Below are 27,711 nucleotides of genomic sequence, written 5' to 3'. Positions count from 1 at the left end.
CATGAAGGAGAGAAACTAGGCTGTAACTCTAGTGTAAAACAACCCAAGCCATTCCATAGTCTCCTAATTTGGCCTTCTAAGTCTCAGACTTCTTCCTCAAGGAGTGTGTTTCATAGAAAGCCTAGAGGGATAAGGTCCCATTCCCCATACATTCAGAATGGAAAACCTTGGGATGAAGAAGGGTAAATCACAGCTGCTTCTCTCTTTCCAAGGAGGAGCTCACAGGGAAGAGTTAATTTTTCTTTTCATTGCTTCTGGAAGCAACACTTTCAGTGTTAGTGAAAAATGAAGCGTTGTCTCATTCTAGAAAGAAATGAAAATCTGTTTATTTGAGGAAAGAAAAATTCTCTGGGTGTGCCAGACACCTGAAGCACGACCATTTTCTGACCCCTGTCACATGGCAAGATGAATGAAGCTACTGCTGTATTTCACCAAAGCAGCCATGTGGGGACCTACTATATACTCTATCTGAAGGTGTCTCGTCTAGGAAATAACCTTTTGAAAAGGAGAGAGACTGCTACCTTGGGGTGGTGGTTGGTGAGGAGGAAACACTGCTATGGCCACTGCTGTCAGAACTCACATTTCAGAGCTCTTTGCACTAGTATGAGCCAGAAAATCAAGGCATTTCAGTCGCTGGTCATCCTTGAGACAAACAATCCAGTGTAAGTGCCTTGAACTGCCTGCCTAAATATATTGACTTTACTCTTCAATGAAACTTGAGAGCTCATTTGTGTTATATGGATGGCAGAGCTCAGAGGGTTGTGGTGAATGGCGCAGAGTCAAGTTGGAGGCCTGTGGCTAGTGGTGTCCCCCAGGGGTCAGTCCTGGGTCCAGTCTTGTTCAACGTATTCATCAATGACCTGGAGGAAGGGACAAAGTGCACCCTCAGCAAGTTTGCTGATGATACTAAACTGGGGGGAGAGGCTAACACACCAGAAGACTGTGCTGCCATTCAGAGGGACCTGGACAGGCTGGAGAGCTGGGCAGAGAGGAACCTCCTGAAGGTCAACAAAGGCAAGTGCAAGGTCCTGCACTTGGGGAGGAATAATCCCATGCACCAGTACAGGCTGGGGGTTGACCTGCTAGAAAGCAGCTCTGCAGAGAAGGACCTGGGAGTGCTGGTGGACAACAAGTTAACCACGAGCCAGCAGTGTGCCCTTGTGGCCAAGAAGGCCAATGGTCTCCTGGGGTGCATGAGGCAGAGTGTTGCCAGCCGGTCGAGGGAGGTGATCCTGCCCCTCTCCTCAGCCCTGGTGAGGCCTCCCCTGGAGTACTGTGTCCACTTCTGGGCTCCCCAGTCCAAGAGAGACATGGCACTCCTGGAGAGAGTCCAGCGGAGGGCTACCAAGATGATTAGAGGGCTGGAGCACCTCTCCTATGAAGAAAGACTGCAAGAGCTGGGCCTGTTCAGCCTGGAGAAGAGAAGATTGAGAGGGGATCTCATCAACGTGTACAAGTATCTGAAGGGGGAGTGTCAAGAGGATGAGGCCAGCCTCTTCTCCGTGGTGCCCAGCAACAGGACAAGAGGCAATGGGCAGAAACTGAACCACAGGAAGTTCCATCTGAAGCTGAGGAAAAACTTCTTCACTGTGAGGGTGACAGAGCATTGGAACAGGTTGCCCAGAGAGGTAGTGGAGTCTCCTTCCCTGGAGATATTCAAAACCCGTCTGGATGTGATCCTGAGAAATATGCTCTAGGTGACCCTTTTTGAGCAGGGAGGTTGGACTAGATGATCTCCAGAGGTCCCTTCCAACCTAAACGATTCTGTGATTCTGTGATATGTGGGATGGAGTATCTGGCAGTACCCTTCCTCTCTCCTTTGGTCAATAGTCTGGTAGTTAGACACTGAGATTCCTGAGACTGTAGGAAACCTGCTTTTTGTCCTTTTCAGACTCAAGTTCAAAGCCACATTTTCAAGCTATTTGAAAACGTAACTGCCAAGTGAACTGGTTATGTTGGGCGGAAGAGTCTCTAACTCTTTATGGTGCAGGAGGGAATATGGCTATCTACCTCAGTGACCAATTTTCCAAGGACCATTTCTATGTTTAAATTAAATAGTTACTGAAAATGATATTAGAGATAGCTCTGGAATCTGGGCCTCCAGAGTCCTTCTGTGAATCACTCTCCAAGTGACTTGTCCAAGGCCTGCTAAAAGTCGGTGATAGAGCAATGAATTCAGTTGTTTTTCTTAACTCACAAGTTAGTAACCTGACCTCTGGGCTACCCCTTCCACGTTAAGGATATGTTGTAGTGAGATTCTTGAGCTGATGTAATTTCTTAAGCATTTCTTCTTCAAAAGGGTTTTAGGAATATGCAAACTGTGCATTAGAAAGTGAACACAGGGAAATGTTCCATTTTCCAAATGTGCCCCCCCCAATCTGTTTCTAGTCTTTCTGGTGATGAAGGTGATAGCTTTATTCTCTGAAAAATGGCGCATTGCTATAAACCTGCAACCAGACAGAACAGGACAGTCCTTGTCTTCTGAAAATACTTTGGCCAAGAGAAACGAGGAATCTTTAACTTGACACAAATTCCAAGGAAAGGCAGCTTTACATGTCTTTGTCACTTACATAGAGATCTTTGTAGCTCATATGCAGAATGAGATGGAGAAATAAATTCCTTCATCTATCTTTTTGCATTTCCCTTGCTTTTCTGCACCTTTTCATGCTACTGTGGTAAACGTTGCTTTATGGAGTATATTATTCATTACAAATAACAGTGGAGCTTACTACAATAGTAATTAAAAGTCATACTGTATGCTGATGTACAACATATACAACACCTTTCCTTTAAAGACGACAACAATGTGCAAACGTAGGCCAAGGAAAACAGAGAAGCCAAGAGTGAGAAATTAAATAATTCTGTTCATGCTGACTTGGCTGTTGGCCACAGAATATGGAACTTCTTTCGTCTCTTGACTTACGCTGAACTGTTTGGAAAGGTAGTTTTCTTCTAGCTTCATAGTAGAGCATCCGAGTAGAATCGTGTAGCCTGAGAGCCTGGCATTCTTTCCATGTGAACCATAATACACAAGCAAGTCTATAAATGTGGTGCCTTTATAATTTGTATTGTTCTTGCCAAGATTAGAGTATTAGTGTGGTGCACGCTATTTTGTAAAGAGTTTGTAAAAGCATCCCCCTTTCTTTACAGTAGAATCTGATGTCTCGGATCTGAAATCACTTATATCGCATTTGCCATACTTATGAGACTTAAGTGATGAACCTAGAATTTTCCTGGAGATCACATACTCTTGGTCAATGAAATAAAACTGAACTGCTGGGACCTCTATTGAACAGGAGTTGAATATACTTAAGCTTGATTCTTCTGTCTGTATAATTTCTGCTGATCTTTTTTAAAAGAACAATTCAGCAGTTTGTCTCTACCAGAGAACAAACATAAATATTTCAAAACCAAGTTATGCTAAAAGCCAGGCCACTGGCCTTAATAAACCAGTGAGCAGTAAGAATTATGATAGGATCTTGGAAAGGGAAATTAAAGAACTATGCTGAGTGGTATTGGTTTTTGCTTATTTCATGGCAGCGCTTAAAGAGCGTAGTCCAGCTGGAGTCCTACTGTATGTTTGTTGACAGTATTTAACATAAACACATGCCAGACTAGAGTTGGTTCCTGCTCCAATGACCTTCCTGTCCAAAACAACAGCGGAAATAGTGATTATTACCCTCATTGACACTCCTGTGGGGTTCTGAGGCACAGAGAGATTTTTTTGTTTGTACAGGATCACTTAAAAGTGCATGCCTGGGTAAGGAACCGAACTGCTGTCTTCCTGAAGCTCAATTCACATCCACTACCTTAAACGTAAACCTATCTGTCTGTAGAAGTAAACATCTCTGCAGTAAATACTTTCTGCTTTTTGAAGAGGAAGTTAAAATTTCCAAACAGATGACGATATCCCCGATATCTTGATGACTGCCCTTGGACTGAGAGGATCACTTAATGAAAGCAGAATGGCAGGATTAGGTCCATAGTGCCTTGATAGAAGAGCTTGCCTGTAGAGTTTGTTTACCTGTTGGGATATGGTAATGGGCAGAAGTAGACAACGATTTGTCTACTTGGGAGACTATTACATAATCACAGGTTTAATGGCAAACGTTATGTTGGGTTTGTTCAGGGCTTTCAGTAGGTATGCCAGTGACTTCAGTTAAATGGAGCTCGATTGAAAGCACATGCAGAATAAGCACTTTTTTCCACAACCTAAACAAATGCAGCTATTTTTGAGTGCACGTGTGTGTTGCGCCTACCAAGATCACAGCGATCTTAGTTTTGAAAGAAAGTGCTAGAAAGGAGAGGCAAGCGGACAAAATTTATCTTGAGCTCAGCCTTTTTACAAATATTTGTTCTGGACTGCTGAACTAGAAATTCATAGCCGCATCAATTTATATTTTAGTATTTCAGTTAGTGCTTTTAGAGTTTTTTTTTTCTTTTAAGCAGTTTTTGCTTAGCCCTTTATTTTTAAAGCAGCGATTTGTATATTGTACTGTATGAGCTATCTTTGCTAAGCCGTTGTTAAGAAGTTTATGTGCTAAGACTAGAAAGCTTAACTTTATAAGTTGTACAGATTCTTGTATAATAAAAGCATCACTGAGAGATGCTAAGAAACAACTGATGTTTTGTAATGGGCTTGTGTGTGGAAGTCTTAATGCAGAGCAGTAAGTTACACATGGAATAAACAATGCAATGAGAAATGCAGAATGTTTAGGATGTCCAATGTGTTCGTATCTTCACAATCCTATGTTGCATTTTATATATTTTTATATTCACATCAGTTCTACTCTTTTTAACCGAACTTCAAACAAACAAGCAACACATCACGCGCAGTCTGTTTGCCAGCCCTAGGAAGTAGCATTAGCAATGGGACAGTGCGACCAACTGAGGAGAATTTTTTTAACCTATCCAGACTGCTGCTTTTGCCAGCAGCATTCATCACTATCAGCAGACAGTCTTTAAATGAATGTAGAGCTATGCCGTCAACTCGGCAACAGAAAACAGTCTTAGCATTTTCTGTGGCCGTTGCCAGACTACTAAATTGCAGGAAATAAATCTTGGCTGGCTGGAAAATGATAAAGTACGAACATGTTCGTTCAGAGTGAGGGGTTTCTGTTACCACCTTACAGCCCAGATGTGGATTGCTGTCCTCAGTTATGGATTTCATAGCTACAAAGCCTATTTTCCGGTAGCTGTGTTTTGTGTGCACAAAGAAAGGATGTTTGTTTTTATTAACTTTCCATAATAAGTCCTGCATAGTGTGTATGCATGCTGTACAAGTTACACAGCTTCCTTACCTGCAAGTAGCATGCGTTAATGCAGCGTTCCTAAGAACAGCATCCCCAAGCACGAGGAAAATATGAAGATACCAACTAATCTGACCATCCTTCTCTTGAGAAGGGCAAGAAACGGAGTGCATTGTCTTATTAAAAAAGCGACTCCAGATTCAAAACCCAAATATTATTATTAGAAAAGGGATTGTTACTCTCTGCAAATAACTGATGCTTTTTAGTATTGCTTTTTTTTGTAGTATCAGCAGAGTTTCTTGACCTAATGATGTCCCAGTCTCAAGCTGTGGTGCAGAGTTTGCCTGGATTCTGTGAGATAATAAAGTTAAATATTTACAGTTTTCCTCCAGAGTGGGAACATATGCACGTGTTGCTGATGACGGAGTGAAATCTTGGGGTTAATTTCATCTTGTAGATGTCCAGCGTGGGGGGGTGGGGGAGAAGCTTCCTATTTGTGCACTTTGGTCTAAATGCAATCTTTATCTGCTTTTCTGAGTTCTTAGTGAATGAAGGATCTACAACTGAGGGTAAAGATCTTTTGCAAGTGTTAAAAGTTGAAGTATCTGTGGAGGGAAGAGGGGAGACAGTTTCCTAACGTTCTGTTTTTCTTGCGTTAAACTGTTTTATGTTTGAGCCTTTCTTCTAGGGCTGCCAGATAAAACTTTTGAACAAAAGTAGTGGCAAACACAGTAACTCAGTGTTTCCTGTTGAAGTGGAAATGAATGAACTGCTTTGGTGGTTCTGACAGCTCTCACAACAGAGCGAAATTCTGGTCTTACTTTTCAAAATCTCGTTTTCTGCCTCAGAGATTCCTGCTGTTCTGAAAGGAACACTGGTGCTATCAGGAAACTTCTGGCATGCTCTTAAACTCATTGATACAGAGTTTAAAGCAGTTGCTTCATTTGGTAACATTTGACAGATATCTTGATTTAGAATAATGAAAGACTGGGGGGAAGGGAGGGATTTAGACGCTTACAGGGGTACCTGGAACGATTATCAAGAGATCTTTCTATTCAGCAGCCACAGTTGTTTCCCTTTGAACTCATTTACATTCTTACTGCATAATCCTAAATGACCCATAACTGCACAGAGTTTGGCTGTTTCTCTGCTTTTCTGGCATTTTAAACTATTCAAAGTATTCAGCACCTCATAAAATGTAACACATTTCAAAAGGCCCTAGCACCAGTTCATCAATGAAGAAAGCTTCCTCTGTGACACAAAAATACCTTTCAAAAAATCTGCAGGTGTTTTCTTTGCTTGTTTTGTGGGTGGTGGTGGTGGGTTCTTTGGTGGTGGATTTCTTTGATTTTAAGAGAGGTTTAGAAGAAAAAAGAAAGATTGTCATTTAAATTGATGAGAACCTCACTCAAGTGAAGGCTGCAAAATTTGTCTTCCCTGTTTTGTTGAGAGCTCAAAACCTTTCTTAGCCTGTACTGCAGCCTCTGCTCTGCAAAGCTGTATTATAGTATTGAGGCTACTGAGAGCTGCCAACGTATGAACTTGCTATGTTCTCCTGGGATGCTGAGGGTGGCTGTTAACATTATCTTCTTTATAACAGTATTTTGCAAACTTCTAATTTTGCTGCAAAGGCTCTGGACTAATCTGTCTGGAGCCTCTTTCCAATTACTCCATACTGTGCACTTTGGTTCCTCTATACAAATACAATTATGTGATGCAGATGGGCTTCTGTCATTATTCAAAGTATGAAGAGCAGCTGCCCTCCTGTGCTGTAACTTCAGTTTAGTCCTTGTCTGAATTGTTTATGGCAGATCTTTAGGCAGGGAGAAAATATGGTGAGATGATTTGATCTAAGGATACTAAATATGGAAACCTGGTTTCCTTTCAGTGTTAGTCTCTAAGGGGTTTCTACATCTCAGTTCCTCAGCTATGAAGTCAGAGTGACACTTTCCTGTGCGTGACAGCTATGTATTTTGGAACGGAGATTGTTGTCAATATACATATAACTCAGCATCCTGCACACTGTTCTGGCTGTGATAAGAATTTCACTGCTTTGCTTGTCATCCTTGTATGCTAGCTGTAGCTCATTAAAATATGCAACAACTCCAGGGGAGCAGGAGGTTGGACAGTACTGGGGTGGTGAGTGGGGGAAATAGCCTAAGCTTTCTTCTAGATTTTGGCAAAGGTTTATGGCATCTGACTGCTTTTGATTTGCCAAGCAAAACAGACTTCAAAATAGGGGAAAACTTGGACAATGACTAAAGATGAATCTAAAAAGGAACAGAGATTCAGCCTACTTATAACCCTATGATAAGCCTGGGGAAAAAAAAAAAAAGTCCAGGTGAGCTATATGGGTGGTTTGCATAAAACTTGCCTTGCATGCTTACAGCATTAGATCAGCTGGCTACAGTGTAGGAGAAGTAGAAAGGCAGCTATTACCTCTGGTAGAATGATTTATTAAAGCTCCATCAAAAAGCCACCACCATTCTGGAACTGCAACACCTGTGTGAAAATGCCTGCATTAGTGTCCCAGGTTTAGCAACATTATCAGGTCTGTTAGCTGATTAATAATATAGATATACAGAAATGTGTTCCTCTGTACAGCATGTGTTCCCATCATGTCCACTGTACTGGAAAGGGTAGAGTGTACCTTAATAGTGTTTCATATTCCATCTGAATGATGTTTAAAATTATTTTGGAGATGTCTGAAGTGGCCTATAACAATGTTACTTTAAATGCAATACATTTAAACTCATTCTTTAAATGAAGTAAAGTTTAGTTTGGGAAAAGCACCTGGGCATGTGATTAATTCCAAAAACCTTAAGTACAGCTTAAGCATATTCTTAAGAACTACATTGAATAGGGCTGCTATCTGAGCTTAGAACTTAAATGTAGTCAAAGCAGCTTCACAGCCAGTGCAGCTTGCAGCTCTGAAATTCCACTTGAGTTCCTTGGAAGTAATTCAGGACAGATGGACTTGTTGACATTAAGGTTCCTGGGAAGGCATTGCGTTATTCAAACAGCTATATTCTGGTGACTGAACAACGAACTAATATGTGTGCACCTCTGGGAACTCTCCACACTGAATTTTACAAGAAATCATGATTAAATGTAGACGATACGAGAAGAAATTATCTGCAGCTGTCTGCTCTTCAGTTAGCAGACCATGGATAGGTCATAAATTCTTCCCTGTTGGAAGTACCGTAAATGCTGATTCCCCTAAAAAAAAAAAAAAAAAAAAAAAAGCTATGCTGGCATGTGTAGTGTTCAGCACCTTTGTAATCTGCAAAAAGGAACTGAATAGCAACATGACAAAATTTGCAGGTAGGACAGAACTACTTAAGAGAGTCAAAGCTAAAACTGGTGAGGAGAGATATGAGAAAGGATCTTATTCTGTTGAGTGCCTGGACTATAGAATGGTAAATGCCATTTGTCATTGATGCAGAAAGGCACAAAGTAGAAGAATAACATATTCCTAATGTGCTTTTTATTAGCTATTACCACTAATATAATGGTGTCTAGTACAAGCACAGAATAATTAAACTAAGGCTCTTTAGTTCAGCAAAACAGGCAGAGAAGGATATGATACAGATCTGTAAAATGATGAATGTTATGAAATTGAATAGTGCTGGTTTGTTATTTCCCAAAATATAAGAAATAGGGAGGCACAGTGAAATATCAAATAGCAGGGTTAAAGCAAACCAGAGGTAATTTTTCAGTTGGTGTAATTAGAATAAGGATTTCATTGCTGGAAGATACTTGGGAGGAAAAGCATTGATGAGTTCAAAAAGGTAAGCAATATCAAGGAGGATAGGTTTGATTGATGTTAAATATGATGGCCTAGATGCAGCGGCAGATTGACAAAATCCCTGAATGTCTTTGTGCCAGGAACAAAAAGGAGAGGCTAGGAAAGAATTAGTTGATGCATATACTGTTTTTATACTATTCCTCTTTGGCATATTGCCGTGACTACTCTTGTATTCAGGACATTAGGTTAGAGGAGGCCTTTAGCCTTACCCAGTACAGATATTTTTATACTCATCTGATGCGCTACTTATCCATTTTAAGCTACGTGCAGTATTTCTGAAATCTGAATTCTTACATCCAAGCTCTGTGATTATGTCTGCTTTGACCCTTGAGGTTTTTAATTTGGGGTATTTATAACACTTGATCTTGGGCTTTAAGGTTTGTATCCCTGATCTGAGTCTGGGAAAGGAGGACCTCAAATACACCGTATTCTGTACTAAAGGAGGGATAGGTCTAAACGTGCATCGTTTTCCTGTAATCTGCACTGTACTGCTGTTCCCTTTTTACTTCAACTTCCACATATCTCTAGCTACTGAATTAGAGGAAGGTGTAGGATTAGAGGATTGGTGTTTGTCGTTTTAATCCTTAAAATCTTGGGTGGAGGGGAAGAGGGTGGAGGGGTGCTGGATTCCTATGGAAACCAGGGTTGACTTTAAAGAGTGCTGATGGATGGAAAAAGGATGTGTTTCTGCACTGACCCTTCTGCTGTTCACACAGTGCCTTACATGCGGCTTGGGAGGCCGGACTGAGCCAGTCAGATGTACCCAAGCTGCTGCACTTGCTCAGACTTGCATGCTCCAGAGTGCAACTTCTGGCTGCTCTCTAAATTCCCAAATCTGGGATTTTCTCATAGCTTGACATTTTCAGATGGAAAATCCAAACCGGCTTTTTTCTACCATTTGTGTAAAACTTCACAAAAGTTTAGGGTCCACAGTGTCCTCCTTACAAAGAGGATTAGTATTTTCGAAGAATTCTCTAATGTATTACTGTCTTGGGTACTTTTCCTTTTTGGTGACATCTTTTGCCCCTGACCACCAATGGCCATGTTTCCCATTGTGTGCATTTTAAGATGGAAATTTTGTTCTTGGGTACCTGCATTCTTACTTACACGATTAGGAATTGTAAGATGCACAAGCAATTCAGTAGACCTGGTTACATGTGTTTCTTCTAAATTATCTATTGCACATGCATGTAATGTCAGCATCGGTTTATGATCTGAACTGAAAGCATGCTTCCAAATGGAAGTCCAAATGGAGCATTGCAGAGTCAGTGAAGCAAAATCTAATGAGTTTTCCTCACAGTGAAAGAATTTTGTGTAAGATAAACTTTTGTCTTTTTGCTACAGAATTCTGGATTGTCAGTACCAGCATTAAGGATGGAATAAACACAGAGGCATGACAGAAAGTAATTCTTCCATGTGATCAAGTGATTTCCACACTTTCAAGGGTGGTTGAACCTTTTGCCAAGGAGCTGCATAGACCTTTGCAGGTTGCCAGACGGCAGAATGAAACTCTGGAAGGAAGGATCTCTCCCATGGAAGTTTAGGGTCCTTTAACTCTTTACCTTGCCCTAGCTTCCATTTCACCTGGATCCTGCAATGCAATCTAGATATTAGACCCAGGATCTATAATCTGAACCATTTACATATGAGTTTGTGATACTGCAGATTCTTTAACAGACTTTTAAAAATAAACTGGAGTGTACTGTTCTTCATTCATATCCCCATAGTTGGGAACAGCAGGCAAGATAAGCAAGAAGTGCTCAGCGTTCACTATCATGTTTTAGGTCAGTGAATACTACATGTTGTTCAGCATATTCTGAAGTTGGGCCGTAGGTTTTTCTATGAGATCAGGAAGAGGTAAACTTCATATGGCACACTAAACATTGTATTGCAGCAAAAGATTTTAAAGGAACAGTCTTTAATAAATAGGAAGAAGGAGCTAAGTCTCTTTCACCTTCTGGCTCTCCTTGCACTGAATTTTATGAATGGTGTCTTCAGGTAATCCTTCCTCATCTCTCATCATGGCCAAGGGAACAATGACGAAGGTTGCTTTTGTGTTAGTGGTGTAGCCTGTGATCTTTCCACTTGAGACTGTAAGAGAATCTGAGATTTTCAACATCGTCAGTATCAACAGTATCAATATCAGTATCAACATTAGCCGTATCGAGGAGTTCAATTTAGCAAAGATTTTCTCTTCATTGCCACAAATGGGAACCTGTAGCAAAGCAAAACCTGTATGGTTTGAAGCTTCTGTAGGTGAAATGTAGAGCTTAATGTAACTATGTGTGGCTTGATACTGCTTAAGAATAGAATGTGATGATTGCCAGCGATGGGTGGTTTGGAGACTAGGGAATGAGTTGTAGCGTTTGGAAGTGCTTTGCAGATGTTTTATTCTACTTTCTACTTTTTTTTTCCTTCCCCTCCTTTTTTTTTTTTAAATATCCTTTCTTTCTAAAGATCCTTTCCTTTTTTAAGGAAATCCCTGTTTGTCTGTTGTCATTCTTCTGTTGTCATTTTTCTGTCACAGCTCCACATCATTTGGGAGAAGAACCAGATAATTTGAACACACACATGTCTTCAGAGTAGTGTTCCAGTAAAGGTTACGCCCAAAGAACTAATTTGTGAGGATTGTGTGCACATGGAAGAAGAAACCTGAACACCAGATGTAGTGTATCAGAGTTCAGCACTTAAACAAAAACATGCCCAAGGTTTACAGAAAGACCAGTATTGTTTCTTATAGGTACTATAAGTAATGCTTTGAAGTGAGCTATGTTTAGTCCTACTCAAGTATTCCATTCTTGTTTTAAATGAGGCTTTCATAGATTCTAGACTACTTCATAGAAAAGGTATCATTATTTGCTTTGTTTGCAAGGTCGTAGCTAAGTCCCCAAATATTTAACATGTTCATGTTTAACCTTGCCAGGCAGGTTCTCTGTTTTAGAAGCAAACTTTTAAAATGGATAAACTGTTCTTGAGATATGGTTTGTGTGTGTTTAAAGTCTCAGAAGGAGCTTAACAATGTATCGTGTCTACTTTCCTTTATCAAGAACATCTGCTGTTCATTTGTCAAAGCAGACTGCAGTTCAGACCTGACGGAAGCATCATTACAAGACTTGCAAAATAGATGCACTGGCCAGATCCTTATTTCCCACCTGCACTAATCAAAACAATAGAATAAAAATATGCCGCCTATTAGAGGGGTCCTGTTCATGCTGTTCACATTGTAATCTCTACAGTTTTGTCATACTTTTCTCCTAAGATTGACAGGAAGAGTTCACATGCATATGAACTATTAGAACAAGAAATGACTTTTTTCTTGTTAGAGAGCAAGCTAGGTAGAGCATGTTCTAGAGTGTATCCAGTTCTTAGCATCCTCTGCTTAAAGTTTGCTCTCGAGTACTTGATTTCCCTCACAGGTCTTTTAATCAAGATCAGGATCTAGAAACTCTTGGCTCTTGATTGAAGGCAGGTAGAGGACACTGGCTAGAGTGATGATGACTCTGATGAGGCAGGAACCACCTCTTTTTTCATATGACCTACCAGGTCATACAGAACAGCTGTTATTGCCTGGATTAAATCTCTTGGGGCTGCAGGAAGGCACTAGATTGCTTTCAACTGCTTGACCTTGAAATAAACCTATTCATCAGATAACTTGGAGTGAAATAAAGAGTTTTGTTTTTTACTGGCACCTAGACATTGGAAGGAGAGGTACGCTGTATAGTGTCTGCCGTATTTCAAGTGTAACTTGGTATATGTTGCTTTTTCCCACATCTTCACTTCTTTGAATAGAATTACATTTATGAAATTTGTTATGCTACTGAACTGCATTCCTTCTTCTGCTTTCCTGATACAGTCTGTTGGATCTATTGATCTCTGTATCTATTGCCTAAGTTTTGCAGCAGGTGCTAGCAATTTGCCCTCTGCTAGGTAATGAAAAGCTGCCAGGTCAAGTCTTTTCTTTTTTATGGCCAGATTTGGTTTGCAGGCAGTAGAATACAGGTCAGGCTCTGTCAACTGTGGCCGATCTTCTGCTCCTCCCTTGATTCTTGACTCAGTTCTGTCTTGTTTGCCTATGAAGTCTCCTCTCTGTGTGTCTTCTAATGTACTGCCCAAACCATACTCTTTGGAGAAGCTCAGTGGCAACATCCAGTAAGTGTAAATGAGGCTCTGTAAGTTCTGATCTCTGTGGGCCTTTCAGGACTACAGCTCCCAGAAATGATTGGTTCCTAATTGAAGGTGACAATTGGAAAAAGGACAGACTGCAAACGCTTCTCTGAAAGCTAGCTCACTGTTGTGATGTTCCTTAACGTTAAGATGGGTAACTAGCCAAGCAAACAAAATCTCTATTGTCCTCCTAGAGGAGTGCGCTGCTGTCAAACATTATCTACCAACCCATGGGCTAGTTTCTCTTACAGTGTTTGCTGAGCAGGATTTTCTGTGGAAGACTCATTTTCCCTGTGGGAGGAGTGAATAATCATTAGAAAGATAAGAAAAAATACAATGAGTTAATACATGGTAAGAATGAAGGGTCAAAGTGATGCTAACATCAAACATGGCAAGAAGGAATCTAGCCTCAAATGACTAAACTTCAACAATTTGCTGTGGTTTCTCTTGGAATTTAATGTCCATGATCTTATAGCCGTAGTCTCTTCTAGCCTTGTTTTCCATGAGAGCCCATGTAATCCATTTTTCCTTAAGGCAGATTCAACTTCACATCTCTTATGCCAGACAGATGTTTGTCTAATCTGCTCTTAACAACCCAGAATGCTGGCATACTTGCAGTGGTAAAAGTCTGTTACTTGTCCCGTCCACCATGGATGTGGGAAACAGTTTGTTCTCTCCTGCTTTACAGGTACTGTTACACGTTAGAAGACATCTCATCACTGCCCTTCTCTTTGCTGAACTTGTTCCACAGTTCCATGTGAGCTGTATTTTCATGTTGTTATGATGCTTCCAGCTACTGTAGCCTAGCTGTAAATGCACTAGCTGCAATACTAATCATTTGTCTTTTTAATAAATTATTTCTCTGTGTTCCAATGAATGAAATGCAGGTTTTAAGAATCAGTTTTAGTAACCTCAAAGGCTGCATATCCCTAAAAGTCTCAAGACGTGGAAAAGTCAACTTTTGCGTAACTCTTTATCACTGCACATGCAAATTAAAACAACAAAAACTTCCAAACATTTATTCCATATTTTTTGTCTCAGTTATAAGTGGATGGTTATGATAAAGAGTTCTTGTCACTGAGAACCAGATGTTAAAAGCAGTGTCACTTAACTGCAGGAAGAGCAAACCTGCTATTTTTAGGATGTCATATACCAACCACTGTACTCTGTTACACTTTAACAGCCTACAGAGGGGGAAACCTTTCTCAGAAAAAGCAAGGTAGGCCAGTTGTGTTGAAAACTGCATTTTAAGTAGCGCATGAAGTATGAAAAGTTGAGTAGAGAATATTTTTGTCTTTCAAAGATAAGTCCAAAAGAAGTTGTTCTTTACATGGATCAAAGCATCCAAATGCGACTGATTCTTTCATTCACTGAATGAATAGTTTACTTACAGCGGTCTTAATTCTGCATTTTGTGGAAGTAAAGGAGAAGGTAGTCCACAGAGAGAGCAGCACAGCTGAACTCTGTATGCTGACAGAATCTGGATGTTTTAAAATTCTTATTTTGTAGGAGACAGTAATCTCTGACAGGAATTTGATGGGTGGAATTCATATTGTAACATATGAAATCATCTTTAAGAGGGGAGTTATTCTGAACAGTGACTTCACAACAGTTGTCTCGTTGCCAGCCTTCCTTGGTAGAACTTTTGCTGTGCTGGTCTGTATACAATGTACTTTGAGGGGATTTTACAATCCAAGGCAGGCTTTGGATAGGCTATTTTGTTTCTGATCTCCTTGTGCTGTGTGCTGGTATGATCTCGCGTAGCAAAATGTGACATATGTCTTATTCTTAACATCAAACGCTGAACACCTCAGTCAGTATAATGAGCACAATATTAGAGTATGTAATGTAATGTTTGCCATCATTTCTAATAGTCATGAGGAGCTACAGTCAGGATGGCTAACACTCAGCCATAGTCCACACCCTGTCAATGTTTTTCACTGTTACCTACACTTCAGATTATTGCTGTTTCTAGCTGACTCTTTTTGGATGCCCTGGGTTTGTGTTCATTGCTAACCTCACTGGAGCCAGTGATAGTTATCAAAAAGCAGTTTATGACTCTGAAGTTAAAAGCATAAACCAAAAGAGTGCATCAGATTACCCTAAACTGCTGCTGCAACTGTGACACATCTGAGCGAGCAAACTACTGTGTTTTTTTTAAATTGACACATAAGCAGCCATTGTGTAGAGCACAGATACTGGCCAAGTTTTAGAAAATCCTTCCTGCACTTCGGAATGATCAAAGAAAAGGGTCACTGAATGTATTTGGCTGCATTGGTCACTGAATGCCTGTAGCTTTGTGATAATGGAGTCTAGTTTGTAGGAACACGATTTTGTATACTACTGTCCTTTAGAGGGATAGCTTCATAGAGTTGTTGTATTTTTTCTCCTTGTTTCTCTTCTTTGGGAACCTGGCACCATCCCTTTTCAGTGGGATTCCCCCAGGCCCAGATGCAGAACTGAATCCAGGCTGTAGAAGTTTCAACCACAACAGCTCTTTCCTATTGCTGTGTGGATGGATAGAGCAAAAGGCCTGTTTTATCTCAGCAGTCTTCTTCAGGAAGACCCTGAGCAATTGATGGGTCCAGCCAAAAACACAAAACCCATGTTTATGCTAATACAGGGGTTATGTGCTGCTTGCTGTCAGTTTTCTACTTGTTAGCATTGCACTGCCGTAAAGAAAAGCCATAACCTCACTGGGATTGGCAATACCCGTATAGGCCAGGCTATAAATAAAGGTTGTAGCCCTCTGCTGCTGGGCATTAAATAAGCAGATAAATTTCCCTTTGCTGTGGATTGGTCAAGGCATATGTTTTTACTGAGTTCTGGAAAGGTTAGGGAGGAATATAAAACCTGCTGCAGTTCTGGAATTGATCCATTAGGATCAAAACGTAGTAACCACTGATTCGTTTAAGGGTCCCTGACACTTTTATGGCAAGACTATGTATTTTAGAGAGGGCTGGCTCAGTTTGAAACACATTCCAAGCCCAAACCTGAAATAAATCCTTGCAGCAAAGCGGTTCTGTAAACTTCTGCTTTCCTGTCATTTCGTTTTCAACAAAAAATGAAAGAAAAAAATACAGTGTTTGGGAAGGGAATGACTCAACCTTTTGAAAGGAAATGGCATGCTGATTGCCTGCATTTGTAATTTTCTGTGTGGCATTTCATAAGTTTAGAGGTGTGGATGACCAAAATAATACAGATGTAGTAAGCATTAAATAAACAGATGTGGAAGAAATGGAAAAATACTTAAAGTAGTCTCAGCCATGCAATACTGGATGGGCGTGTGTAATTGTTTACCAGAACTTGATGGGTCAGGTAAAAATGGCCTTGTGTGGTCCAAGAGGGACGTAGGAATATGATGAAACAAAAGCAAAAGTGGAAGGAAAATGCTTCCCATTGCTTCAACCCCCTTAGTTTCCCAGGAGAAGTGATGGAAGGTTTGTGCTTGGGCTGTATGAAGCTGGATGGGGCAACACATAATAGAAAATACCAGACAGAGTAACTGTGAACTGGAAAAAATAGTATAGTAGGTGAAGTGTAATTGATGACTTACATTCGTGGGCCAGAATCTCAGCAGCTGAACACTGACATGGCGAGACTAGCATTAGTCAAGATGTTGTGATGTAATGCACAGAGAAGGTGATTCTGCATGCCAGCCCAAGTGCTACTCTGTGGATTTACTGTATCCTCTTTGAAATAGCAGTTTCGAAGATATTTTGCCTGAAATATTTCAAATGTAAGGAAAGCTTAAGTTAATGTCCATTAAAAGAGGAATGAGAGGTAGAAACTCCATTCTAATGTACTCTTTGGCTCGGGTAAGTTGTGTAATCTCTTTGTTGGTTTCTTAATCTAGAATGAGAAGATATGTAGGGCATTGCCAAGTTAATAGTTAGAAAGGGCTCTCTGATACAAGTCACTTTCTGTACCAGTGAGCACATTATCAACTCACAAATACTACACTACTGTAAAAATCTCATCTTGATGCTTCATAGCCTCCTTTTTGTGAAAAGGATATGTGCTGGGAAGGATATCCTTTCTGGGAGCCTGCCTTCTGAGTAAGCACTAAACCAATATGCTCGAATAGTGCTAAGGGGCATGGCTGGGTTGGAGCTGCTCTCTTTCAGAAAGCACAGGAAAGAGAAAGCATGGCCGCAGAGTTTTAGAAAGATGTGATAATTTTAAACAGCAATAAAGACTCTCCATTGTGCAGGATCCCACAATGCATTCATCGTAGAACATGGTTGTTACGTAGTTAAAAATAGACTTAGGAAGAACTTGAGAAGTTTGTACCAGAAGCGGAGAGTTTCTCTAGCTTATTCAGTGTATCCGTATGCTTGGCAAACATTAATATTCTTTAACAACATTTTGTGTAATAAGTAAGTAATACCAGGAGGAAGGGTGTCACCGTATCACTAGCAAAATTAATTTGTTTGAACTGATAGCTGAGGAATTAAAGGAAAGAGAAACATTTCTGACAGCTGTGAGTTGAGCTCTGACAGACAAGAAACCTAGCTGGAGTGAGGTGGGGCGGGATTAAAAATGAAAGATCTTGAAAGAAGAGAGCGTAAGAGTGGGTAAGGCTGATTGGCTAAAGGTTGTAATTTGGAAGGTAAGTGCTGTGCAGCAGAAGAAGGCAGAGCTGAAATGCTGAACTGAAACTGAGAGGAGGATGCTGGGAGAAATCTGGACAAGCCACAACCAAGCCTTCTTCAAATCAGGATGGGTCATCAATATTTTGTCCACCTGGAGGCTGAGGGGTTTCCTGTTCAGTTGCAAAGTTTTGATAGCATAGGTCAGAATGCAGCATTGCTACTTTCTCAACGAGCAAACACAGCCACAAAGATCATTCATCCCACTTCATCTTGATCTGCTCTGTTACTTTATGACATTTAGGCAAAGGATCAAAGAGCTGGAAGATGGAGAGCTAACATATCAGAGTGGGGGAATAGGAAAGAAGAGGGAAATACTGTAATCAAGAGCTGTTATGATGACTGAGGACGTGTGGTAATTGTTAATGCTTACTAAAGCAGCCTTCAAAGATGATGGCATCTCATAAAGCAGAGGAAGAACCTTTGCCTGATGCATTAATTCTGTGAGGGAAACTGGTTTATATCTGTTTTCCTCATCTTTTTGTGAAAAAAAAAAAATACAGATCCTCAGCTGTGTTTCAGCCACTTCATTGAAATCAATGACTGTTTTCAGTTATACCAACTGAAGATCTGTCTGCAAATCTGAAGGTATCATTAATGCATGCAGGGATATATTAATATGGTTGCTATTTAATGAGCATAGGGCTGCTTTTTGTTTCTTCTGTGGCCTACCAACAGGTCAGAAAGCGACTTATATGTAGCAGTGTGTTTGTGTGAATCTATCTAGGTCTTTCTATTCTGCCACCGTAACATCAGACTGCCCCTTAACGACTTTCTCAAACAGCAGCTTCTTATCTTCTGCTTTTAAGGACCAAGACAGTAGTTGTCAAGTTAAAGTGCCTGCATCTCTTGCCTGTATTTTGGCAGGAGCTACTACTTCTCAGCATGCTTGAAAGCTAGATAGATCCATACAGTTTTACAGTAGAAGCCTAGTCCTTGGCAACCATGGTATAAATGTTTGGTCTATGTTCCTTGCTTACTTAGAGGTTTGGCAGAAGTTCTGCCTTTGAGTGGGAACCCGAGTGTCAGGGTTCTTTGTCAGTGCCTTTGCTATGTCTGCAGGCAAACCATTCTAGAGGAAAACTTTTGCTGGATAGGTATCTATCTGCTGATTAGTCTTAGGACTTTAACAGTTTGACTTACACAAGAGTTTCTTCATTTCATTAGGTTCTGCCATTTGGCTTGCAAAGAGCATGTGTTTAACAGCTCCTGTGTCAAGAACTTTCCATTGCATTGCTGAATGTCCAGCATTTCTTCCTAATATGATCATCTGTTATGTTTACCTTCTTTTTCCCTTCTGTCTCCCATCTTTCCAGGTCAGAGGCTACCCAGAGCCTCAGATCACGTGGTACAGAAATGGGCATCCTGTCCCAGAGGGAGAACATTATGTTGTGGACCGCAGCATTCGGGGGATGTTCAGCTTGGTAATCAAAGGTGTGCAGGAAGGCGATGGTGGTAAATACACCTGCGAGGCTGCAAATGATGGTGGGGTTCGTCAGGTGACTGTGGAATTGACAGTGGAAGGTAAGAGGATGCTTATACTGCTGTTGTGATGATTACGGAGTTTCACTGGATGGACAAGTTGCATTAAACTCTCTGGTTAAGATCACAACTGAACATACCTGCTTTCTCACTGGTGCAGAAGTAAGACTCATTAGTTGCATTGCTGTTATCTTTGGAAGAGTGATCTGACAGGACTGGAAGCCAGAAATCCCATTGTCCTAGCCCTAACTCTAACATGAGCACAGGGAGTAGGGCACACAGTCATGTATTTACAGACTATTTTGCTAATTCTAATGTCTCTGTCCACATGCTGTACTTAATAACTTTCTCCGTTCCCCATCCCATCTAGTGATCTGTGAGCTATGAACGGGATGTTAACTCTGTTCGTTCACAGGAATTTTCTTGCTAAAAACTGATATATTTTGAAAAATTATGTGGAGGCTTCAGTTAAAACAATGAAACCTTTGTACCTGTAGTTCACATACAATGACACAATGTATTGCTAAGCAGGATAGTATGTATTCCTTTGAGGGAATTCATGGGTTACTGTGAATAACATCTGTATTTTATGTTTTCCTGAACCCTTAATAGTAATCTAGCTTTACAAATTAAGACTGACTTCATATTGGATGCTATGTTGCATATCGAGGACCTGACTGAAGCAGATGAAAACTCTTCCGTTTGTCATTTTACAGATTCATACTTATAAAAATCATAAGCAGGCTACAAATTGTCTGAGAAAATATTTGAAAACAGGATGCATATCTTTTGTGGATATTCTCAAAGCAGAAGGCAGAAATGTTCTAATCACTGTAAAGAGCCTCTTTTTCTGGAAGCTGGGCCACCGTTTTGAAACAGCCCAAAAGACCTTTCGGAAGCTTTATAAAAGAAACAGCCACCTTCTGCCTCTCTCTAGAAGAGGGCTTCTAACTGTACATGTTCTGCTTGTGAGGGGCAAGGCTTGAACCTACAGATTTTACACTGTGAGCAGCTTTGTTCTCTGTAAGCTCCCTCCTTTCTGATGATTCTCTCTTCCTCATCCAGTGCTGTGGTGGTGGTAACAGCCTTCCCGTTAGCACATCTGAACTGCTTGTTATGTTCACCTGTTCCATTCCTGGCTTTATTTACGGACACTTCTTCCTGGGGCCTTAAGAGGCAAGAGTACTGGTTTGCATTCCCTTTTGAGGTTGTCTGTTCTGTGAGCTGATTGCTCAAGTTAGTATGGGTGTTTTCTTTGCCCCTTTCCTCTGACTTAATGGCTACAGCAGAATACTCAGCCTGAGCTAGCTGTGGAAGGACTCAATGGACTAAAAAAATTCCATGTTATCACTAAATAAATATATATTTTTTTAAGTGGCAGCCATCTGTACATCCATAAAGCATCAGTTTTGCAATGGGTATGACTGTGTGCGACTCCCAACCGAAACCAGTGAACTTCTATCTGCTGAAGCAGTTGTTGAAACTAGCCATGTATGACTGCAAAATTTCAGCTCGTACAACATTTGGTCAGTTTTAGCTAGAGCTGACTCTTTTGGTGGGAGTTATTTATTACTAGTACTGCTTCTGACCTCCCTTCGTATTAGCTCTCTGCTAGTCTAACGAGATGACCTACACCACCAGCGCTGTACAGCCACGTGCCTTGTGGAGTGCATAGTATAAACAGGAAGGGGGAGATGAGGGCACAGGCACAGAGAGCTTGAGTGCTCTTCCCCAACATCACATAGCAGTGACAGGGCCATAGCTGGGTTCAAAAAGGCATCATCCTGCTCTGCCTGCCCTCCTGAGCTGAGAGACAAGATGTGGGCTGACAGCCATCATGCTTCTAGGATGGAGCTAGCTAGTGTAAGACCAGGTAAAAGCTGGCATTTGTCTGTATCTGCGTCTCCATGTCTCCTGAGACCTCTCTGCTATGTTGCTTTGCCTATCTCAGATGGATTTCACATTTTAAGACATTTTGCAAGAAACTACATGTCTACAGCTAGATAAAGTGTGCGTTCAGCTTCAGTTGTGTATGATGATGTACCAGTTACAAGAGTCCTGGCCTTAAAGTCATTGCTGAAAACTTTGTGATTTTCATTGGAAGCCACCACTCGGGACAGAAACAGAGGCCTGGAAAGTAAGGATTTTCCCTCAGGCGGTAGAAACTGTGGCAATCGCGGATGCTTCACAGCGTATCAGACAGGCACACTGAGGCAATGGATTTCTGGAGTTCTCCGTGTATGCTTCCATTTGCAAAGCAGAACGCCTGGTTGCAATTGCATACTTCATTTCACACGGGAAACAGCTAAGATCAAAGCCAGGAATTCTTAAGAGAACATCTGCATATTCGATAATTGCGAACTGCCAAATTTAAAATGTAAGGAGTGATGCAAAGCCAGGGTAGGATAGAAATCCATAGCACTGCCCCTCTCTTTGCAATTTGGTCATGTCAGAGATCTGCTGAATCTCAAAGCTTCTGAGGTCGCAACTTTGTGTTGAATCCCAGAAGCAAAGCAAAAACCCTCAGCAGTCCTGAAAAAATTAGCATTCGGGTCTATTCAGAGTCAAAATCTCTTGCAGAAATCTTTGGAGTACACACTGAAATATGCATAGGTCTGGCATGGTTGTTAATGCTTTTTGTTCTAAAAATTATTCAAAAAACTTTTTTAAAGGTGTCCAAATGACAACTTGCGCAGAGGCTGAGTGTTTTTAAACCTTTTCTTGTATCAATTGTTCTGACCTGGTTTTTGCTACACTTAAAAAGCAATTTCATGGCCGTACCCAGTGACTGAATTTCTCAGAGTTTAAGAATTACAGTGGTCTTTATTCTAGTAGTCCCACTATGGATCCTGATAGCAAGATGCAGAATTATTCTATATCCAGCAAAGGTATCTGCATGGGGTTGACTACTACCTTAAAAAAAAATGAGTGAATCTTTTCATATGGTGTGACTCGCCTGTCTGAGAGCTAATATAGATCCTTATAATGCTCTGGAAGGAAATTTTTTCACGGCTATCAGAGTTGTTTGTTTCATGCTGTCACGCGGGAGCTATCCCACATCACTACCCCTTTTTTCTGTGCCAAAGCTAGCAGGAATTCTCTGCGCAGCAGATGGCGCTGAGCTTACATGACTTTATGCATAGCGTAGTATTGTGCACGCTGGCAAGTACGGTGCACTGTTGTGCTTCAAGAATAATTATTTTACAGAAGCAGTAGTCTGAGCAAACACAGGAATAAAAAACAAGCAAAGGAAAACCTCTTTAAGAGTCCAAAACCCTTTTCTTGTTATGTCATTTGAATTAGTGCTGCACTATATAGATTTTTTTTAATTTTTAATTTTATTTTTTAATTTTTATTCATTTATTTTAAAAGATTTCACATGAATAATCTGCAGTGTTGGTATTGCTGAGGCCAAGGGTTAGCTGGCAACTCTGCTGAAATCTATTCTTGAAATCGGAGAGCCTAACTTTAGACTACAGATGACATAACCTTATATTGCAGGTGTTGCTTTTCTCCTTTATATTTGAAAGCTAGACAAATGGTATTTTACATAATCTTTAGTATTTGTAATTCCCAGTAGTCCTGTCAAAACTTCTCTGACTTCCTGTCTTTGTCCTATGCTTACAGGAAACTCCTTGAAGAAATACAGCTTGCCATCCAGTGCCAAAACCCCTGGGTAAGCAGTGTAGTCACTCTGATATTGTTTAACAGAGACCCAAATAAGTTTTGGTGGGAAAACAAGTAAAATGACTCTTTTTAAAGAACAGGCACTTCTCTTTTCAAGAGCCTCTTGCATTCTGTCTTTACTTCCGATTCATTTTGAGGGCCGATCAGAAAAGGTCCCATTCCTGTTTAGTTCTCAGTAGTTCCTCATTGGAAACATATCCTCAAGGCTCCTGTGGAAGAGGCAGGAGTAATGGAGGAAGCCAAAACCTGGCAGTTAATACAGATGACTACCAGTTCTGTACAGCATGACACTGGAATAGAATAAGGAGCGTTTTTAACTGTTGGTGTGATATCTCCCATTTCTGAGATGAGGATAGCGAGAATGGCTGGGTTCTCAGAGGCAGGGCTAGCCTAACTTCATCAGTTCAAAGTTCATAGCCCCTTTAGAGTTAAGCTATAGCAACGTCTGAAAAAAAAAAACACTTTGACGTTTGTGAACTCAAATGCTGTTAAGTCCAAATCTCCTTTTATCCCAAGCTGAACAGCTACCATGAGAGCTGTTTTGCCGGTAAAATTGTTGATGCTGTCAGGAGTAAGTAAGTAGCTTGATACAACTGCTGCTCACTGACACTGATGGGAATTCATCAGGCTGTAACCAGAACTTTGTGCTGGTATCTGTGCTCCAATACTGCAGCCTCCTGTCTTTGCTCTCTAGTACTCAGAATGCTTTCCCTGCATCTTCCATGATCTGACAGTCTCTCTGTAAAGCCAGAGCAAATACTGCCTTAAGAGTGATGACTAAAAAAATTAAATCAGCTGAAAAAGCATTCTCTCATATTTAATTTGAGCCTTTCTTTCCGAGTAGCACACTAGGCAAACTGTAGTCTGGAACAAAGACTTGTTTTATTCTAGAGTAATTGTTAGCAAGAACAGGTTGAAGTGGTGATCTGCACTGACCCTGGCACACAGGAGAGCCTTCTTACTGCTGTGTACTTTTTGCACTTCAGTAGGCATTTACAATTAAATGAATGCTGCTGGTTTAAAAACCTAGACCCATTTCTCCCAACAGGTGAGTTTATTTCTTTATAAATAACTTGAATTTAAGCAGAATTATGTTTGATTTACACCACTAGGACTGAGTGCTCCTGACGACTTGAAAAAAAATCAATGTTTCTGATTGTGTTAGTGGTCAGAATAAAGATAATTAAAATTGAAGTTTTTAATTTCTTCGTTGCTATGAATATTGTCTGTGTATGTTTTGATTTTTAGAATTGACTCAGATTACAACTGTGAAATAGACTGGTAAGTGAAAATGAGTAGTCAGGAAGGCTTTCTTGCGGTGGTGTCTGTATTGCAGATGTGCTACAGAAATACGCATGCTAGATAATGAAAGCAAGAAAGGCAGTCGAGGTTGCTATTAGCTTTTGTTTTCCATTCAGGCTTTCCAAAGAGCTACTGTAATTGATTGCATTGTGTGGAGTTGGAGGGGCTGTCCTTATTTTTCATCCTCATGTGTTTTGCTCCTGTTCAGCCTATTAATAATTTTAAGGCATGGAGAGTTTATGCCTTCCATAAACATGGAGAAAGGAAGATAAAAAAAAAAATTGTAAATTTCCATTTGTGTATGTCTAGTAAACAATCATAAACCTGCAGGCTGTAATAATTGATTTTCTTTTAATGTGTTAGTATATATGTATATAAATATATTAATATAGAGACATCACCTAAATGTTGTCACTAATGAAAATAACTCTCTAATAAACGTTTATACTCTTCTTTAGAGGTAGCATGAGGAAGCAGACAGTAAAAGCCACCAGCTATTTAATTCTATGATGGAGGTTTTCCATTTTAGCACGTTGCAGTAACCTTTCTTTCCCACGATTTTCTGCTGTTCCTCTTGTCCATGTAAATCCTTTCATCATGATCTTGTCTTACTCAGAAACCTCAAGTTGCCTATATGGCAACCATCGTGTCTTGGCAGCAGCACCTTGGACTGAGGCGGTGTGGTCTCTGTTAGTGTTTGGTACCTCATAGAAATGGAGAGGTATTGACACATCTCATTTGCATGGGGTAAGAGGCCGTCTGAAAAAGAGGGCCCTGAACACAGATTGCTTTGCTTGAAATTGAAGGCTTAAAATAAACAGGAAAAATCACCATCTGCCAGAGTGTGTCTTCATTGTATCAGGTCTTCAGAGCAAAGAATGCGAGTGTTCCCTTTGACATTAACAGATATGTGTTACATTTTTGTTCTTGCTACAGTACTGTTTGATGTTTTATGGCTATGTGACTGAGGTTTTTGGACTGTAGTGACTATAGTTTTGTTCATCATGTTGTTCCACAGCTGTGCCATCAATGTAAGTAGAGCTGGGCCTTTCCACTTAACAGATACTCTTTGCCATTCACTTGGATGGATGTGTTTTGTGTTTATGCTCTTTTCATGTTTGCTTTGCAAGTATTGTAGTGAATGCGATTCCAAACAGAAGCATTCCTTAAACTAATAATCTTTACCAGGACTCATCAGAGATGTCACAAAAACAAACTGTTGGTTCATGGTCGTGAAATTACTGTGTCATGGCACTCAGTGTCAAAATCAACAACATGACAAAGAGCTCTGAACAGTGAACAAGTAGGCACAAATAATCCAATCACAGGCAAGTCAAAACCAGGAAAGGGGAAAAACTAAATGTACGGCATATTTGCTGTGATTTAGTTTGCCCAGCTCTAGTTAATAAGCACCTCAAACTGTCCCCAAGATTGTGTGCAAGTTGTGCAAATGCTGGATGAAGGCGCATAGCATCACACTATTCAGTTGCATGAAGAAGCAGGAGCAGTCGTTGCCAATATTGCATTTCTCCCATTGGCCAAAAAAATTACTGCGTTAGGCTGAAAATTTGGTAACTACAGTGTTGGTTACTGTCTATGATATATCCTAGCTGGCAGACCACTGTTCTAAAATGCTTCTTGAAGTGTGCTCTAACCACAACAACTCCCAGTTCTTTTGTGAAACTAAGATGTTGACTGCCTTTCCAGGGGAAGATTTACCGTTCCATCTGTGGAGCATAGGCCAAGCATCTGGGGAGAGAGTCCACCGAAGTTTGCAACAAAACCCAATAGAGTTGTCGTGCGTGAAGGGCAAACAGGCAAATTCTCATGTAAAATAACAGGACGACCTCAGCCTCAAGTTACTTGGTTTAAGGTATGATTTCCCAATACATTGGTGTTTTCTTTCTGCCATGAAAGTTCATGTCTTGAAAGGATGAAACGTGTTTGCTACTGTGGTATGGTAAATTGTCATAGCAGGAATTTACATACCGGTAGGAGGGCCATATTTTCACACTAAATAAACAAAAGATAATGTTCCTGTGCAATATAAACTTCTCTTTTATCTGTCTCATAGCTGAAAATATTTGTACAGAGATATCATCTGAAAGCACCAAACGAGATCCAGGTTCCATTACAAAAGCAGCGGATATGAGACATATCTGCCCAAAGACCTTGCTAACTAGATAAGACAAGTAGACAAAGGGTGGGAAACGTTAATATTATCATCAGCTCTGTTTTACAGAGAGGGTCTACAGGGATTTAATGCCTTGACTATGTTTACAGTGGAGTGTCTAACAGCTGTGAAAATTGCAGCCGTATTTCCCAAGTTCCATTTCAGAGGCTCAAACATAAAGTTCCTTTTGTGTTTTACTTGTATTGGATTTTACCTGTACATTAGAATTAAGAAGAAATTTGAAAAGAAATGAAATTGGATTGAAAAGAAAATGAGCAGTTTAGGCACTAAGAGACATGATTGTTTTTGGCATGCATGATTGTTTTTCACAAATTAAAAAAAAATGCCCAAGGCAGATGAACAACAGTTTATCTGTTTTAGTACTACACCTGCTAAAACACTGGTAGCAGAAAAGAGTCCAACGTATAAGATAAGTTCACAGCTCAGGCCTCTTTTTAGGATCTGCATTAAAACTGGGAATTAAAAGCATCTGTCATTTACAATTAAAAAAAAGTTATAAATGAACAATTTTTGAATTTTATTAGACTATTAAAAAGTACTGAAGATTTAAGTCCTTATGCCCCCTCTGGGCAAATTCAAGATTTTCAACCACTTTTATGTCAGTAATGAGAGAGCTTTCAGGTGATAATTCAATATTACACCGATTAGGCCATTTTTGCTGAAACTATTAAAGTTTTAGAGAATTACAATTAATTTCTGTAATTTGGAAGAGCAAATTCATGATTGTTCTATTATGTTCCTTTTTCCCCTCAGCCTTTAACAGTCAGATGCTTTATGTATGGCGTCAAAAAGAATGGAAATGCAGGGGCTTTTCTCTGAGCTTTTAGTTTCGTCTAGTGTTTGCAGGTTTTCTGGAACACAAAACTGTTTAAAGGGTAAGGGAATGCTTTGAAGTTACTGGCTGCTTTATTCCAGACTCATTGATGTCTGAAACACAAGAACGCCAGGAGACACCTCAGAAAGCGAGCAGCATTGTGCTGTGCAAGCAAACACTGAGACATCTCCTTCAGTTGGCGGCTCCCTCCAGAGTCCGCTTCTCCCAGCGGATGCTCTCCGTTCTCCTGGGACCACTGGCTCTCCAGGCAGTCTGCGATGCAGCTGCTCCACAGCTGCAACAGCCTGTTCCCAGTCCCACCAGATTGGTTCAGGTTCTCCAGCCATACAAGTCAGTGC

At 40.5% G+C, this 27,711-nt stretch overlaps 1 protein-coding gene across 12 annotated transcripts in view; it reads left to right on the top strand.

Moving 5' to 3' along the window:
- MYLK (myosin light chain kinase) overlaps positions 1 to 27,711 on the top strand; it is a 226,987-nt gene that overhangs the window by 78,235 nt on the left and 121,041 nt on the right. For all 12 annotated transcript variants that reach the window (XM_068949081.1, XM_068949083.1, XM_068949087.1 and 9 more), the window contains 3 exons: positions 19,190 to 19,397; positions 22,983 to 23,031; positions 26,052 to 26,217. In XM_068949081.1, coding sequence (XP_068805182.1) covers positions 19,190 to 19,397; positions 22,983 to 23,031; positions 26,052 to 26,217 — 423 coding nt within the window. The remainder of the gene's footprint in view (positions 1 to 19,189; positions 19,398 to 22,982; positions 23,032 to 26,051; positions 26,218 to 27,711) is intronic.

Source organism: Struthio camelus, chromosome 6 (genome assembly GCF_040807025.1).
Source record: "Struthio camelus isolate bStrCam1 chromosome 6, bStrCam1.hap1, whole genome shotgun sequence".
NCBI lineage: Eukaryota > Metazoa > Chordata > Aves > Struthioniformes > Struthionidae > Struthio > Struthio camelus.
Note: the sequence above shows the minus strand (reverse complement) of the source record. Positions and strands in the feature narration are given on the sequence as shown.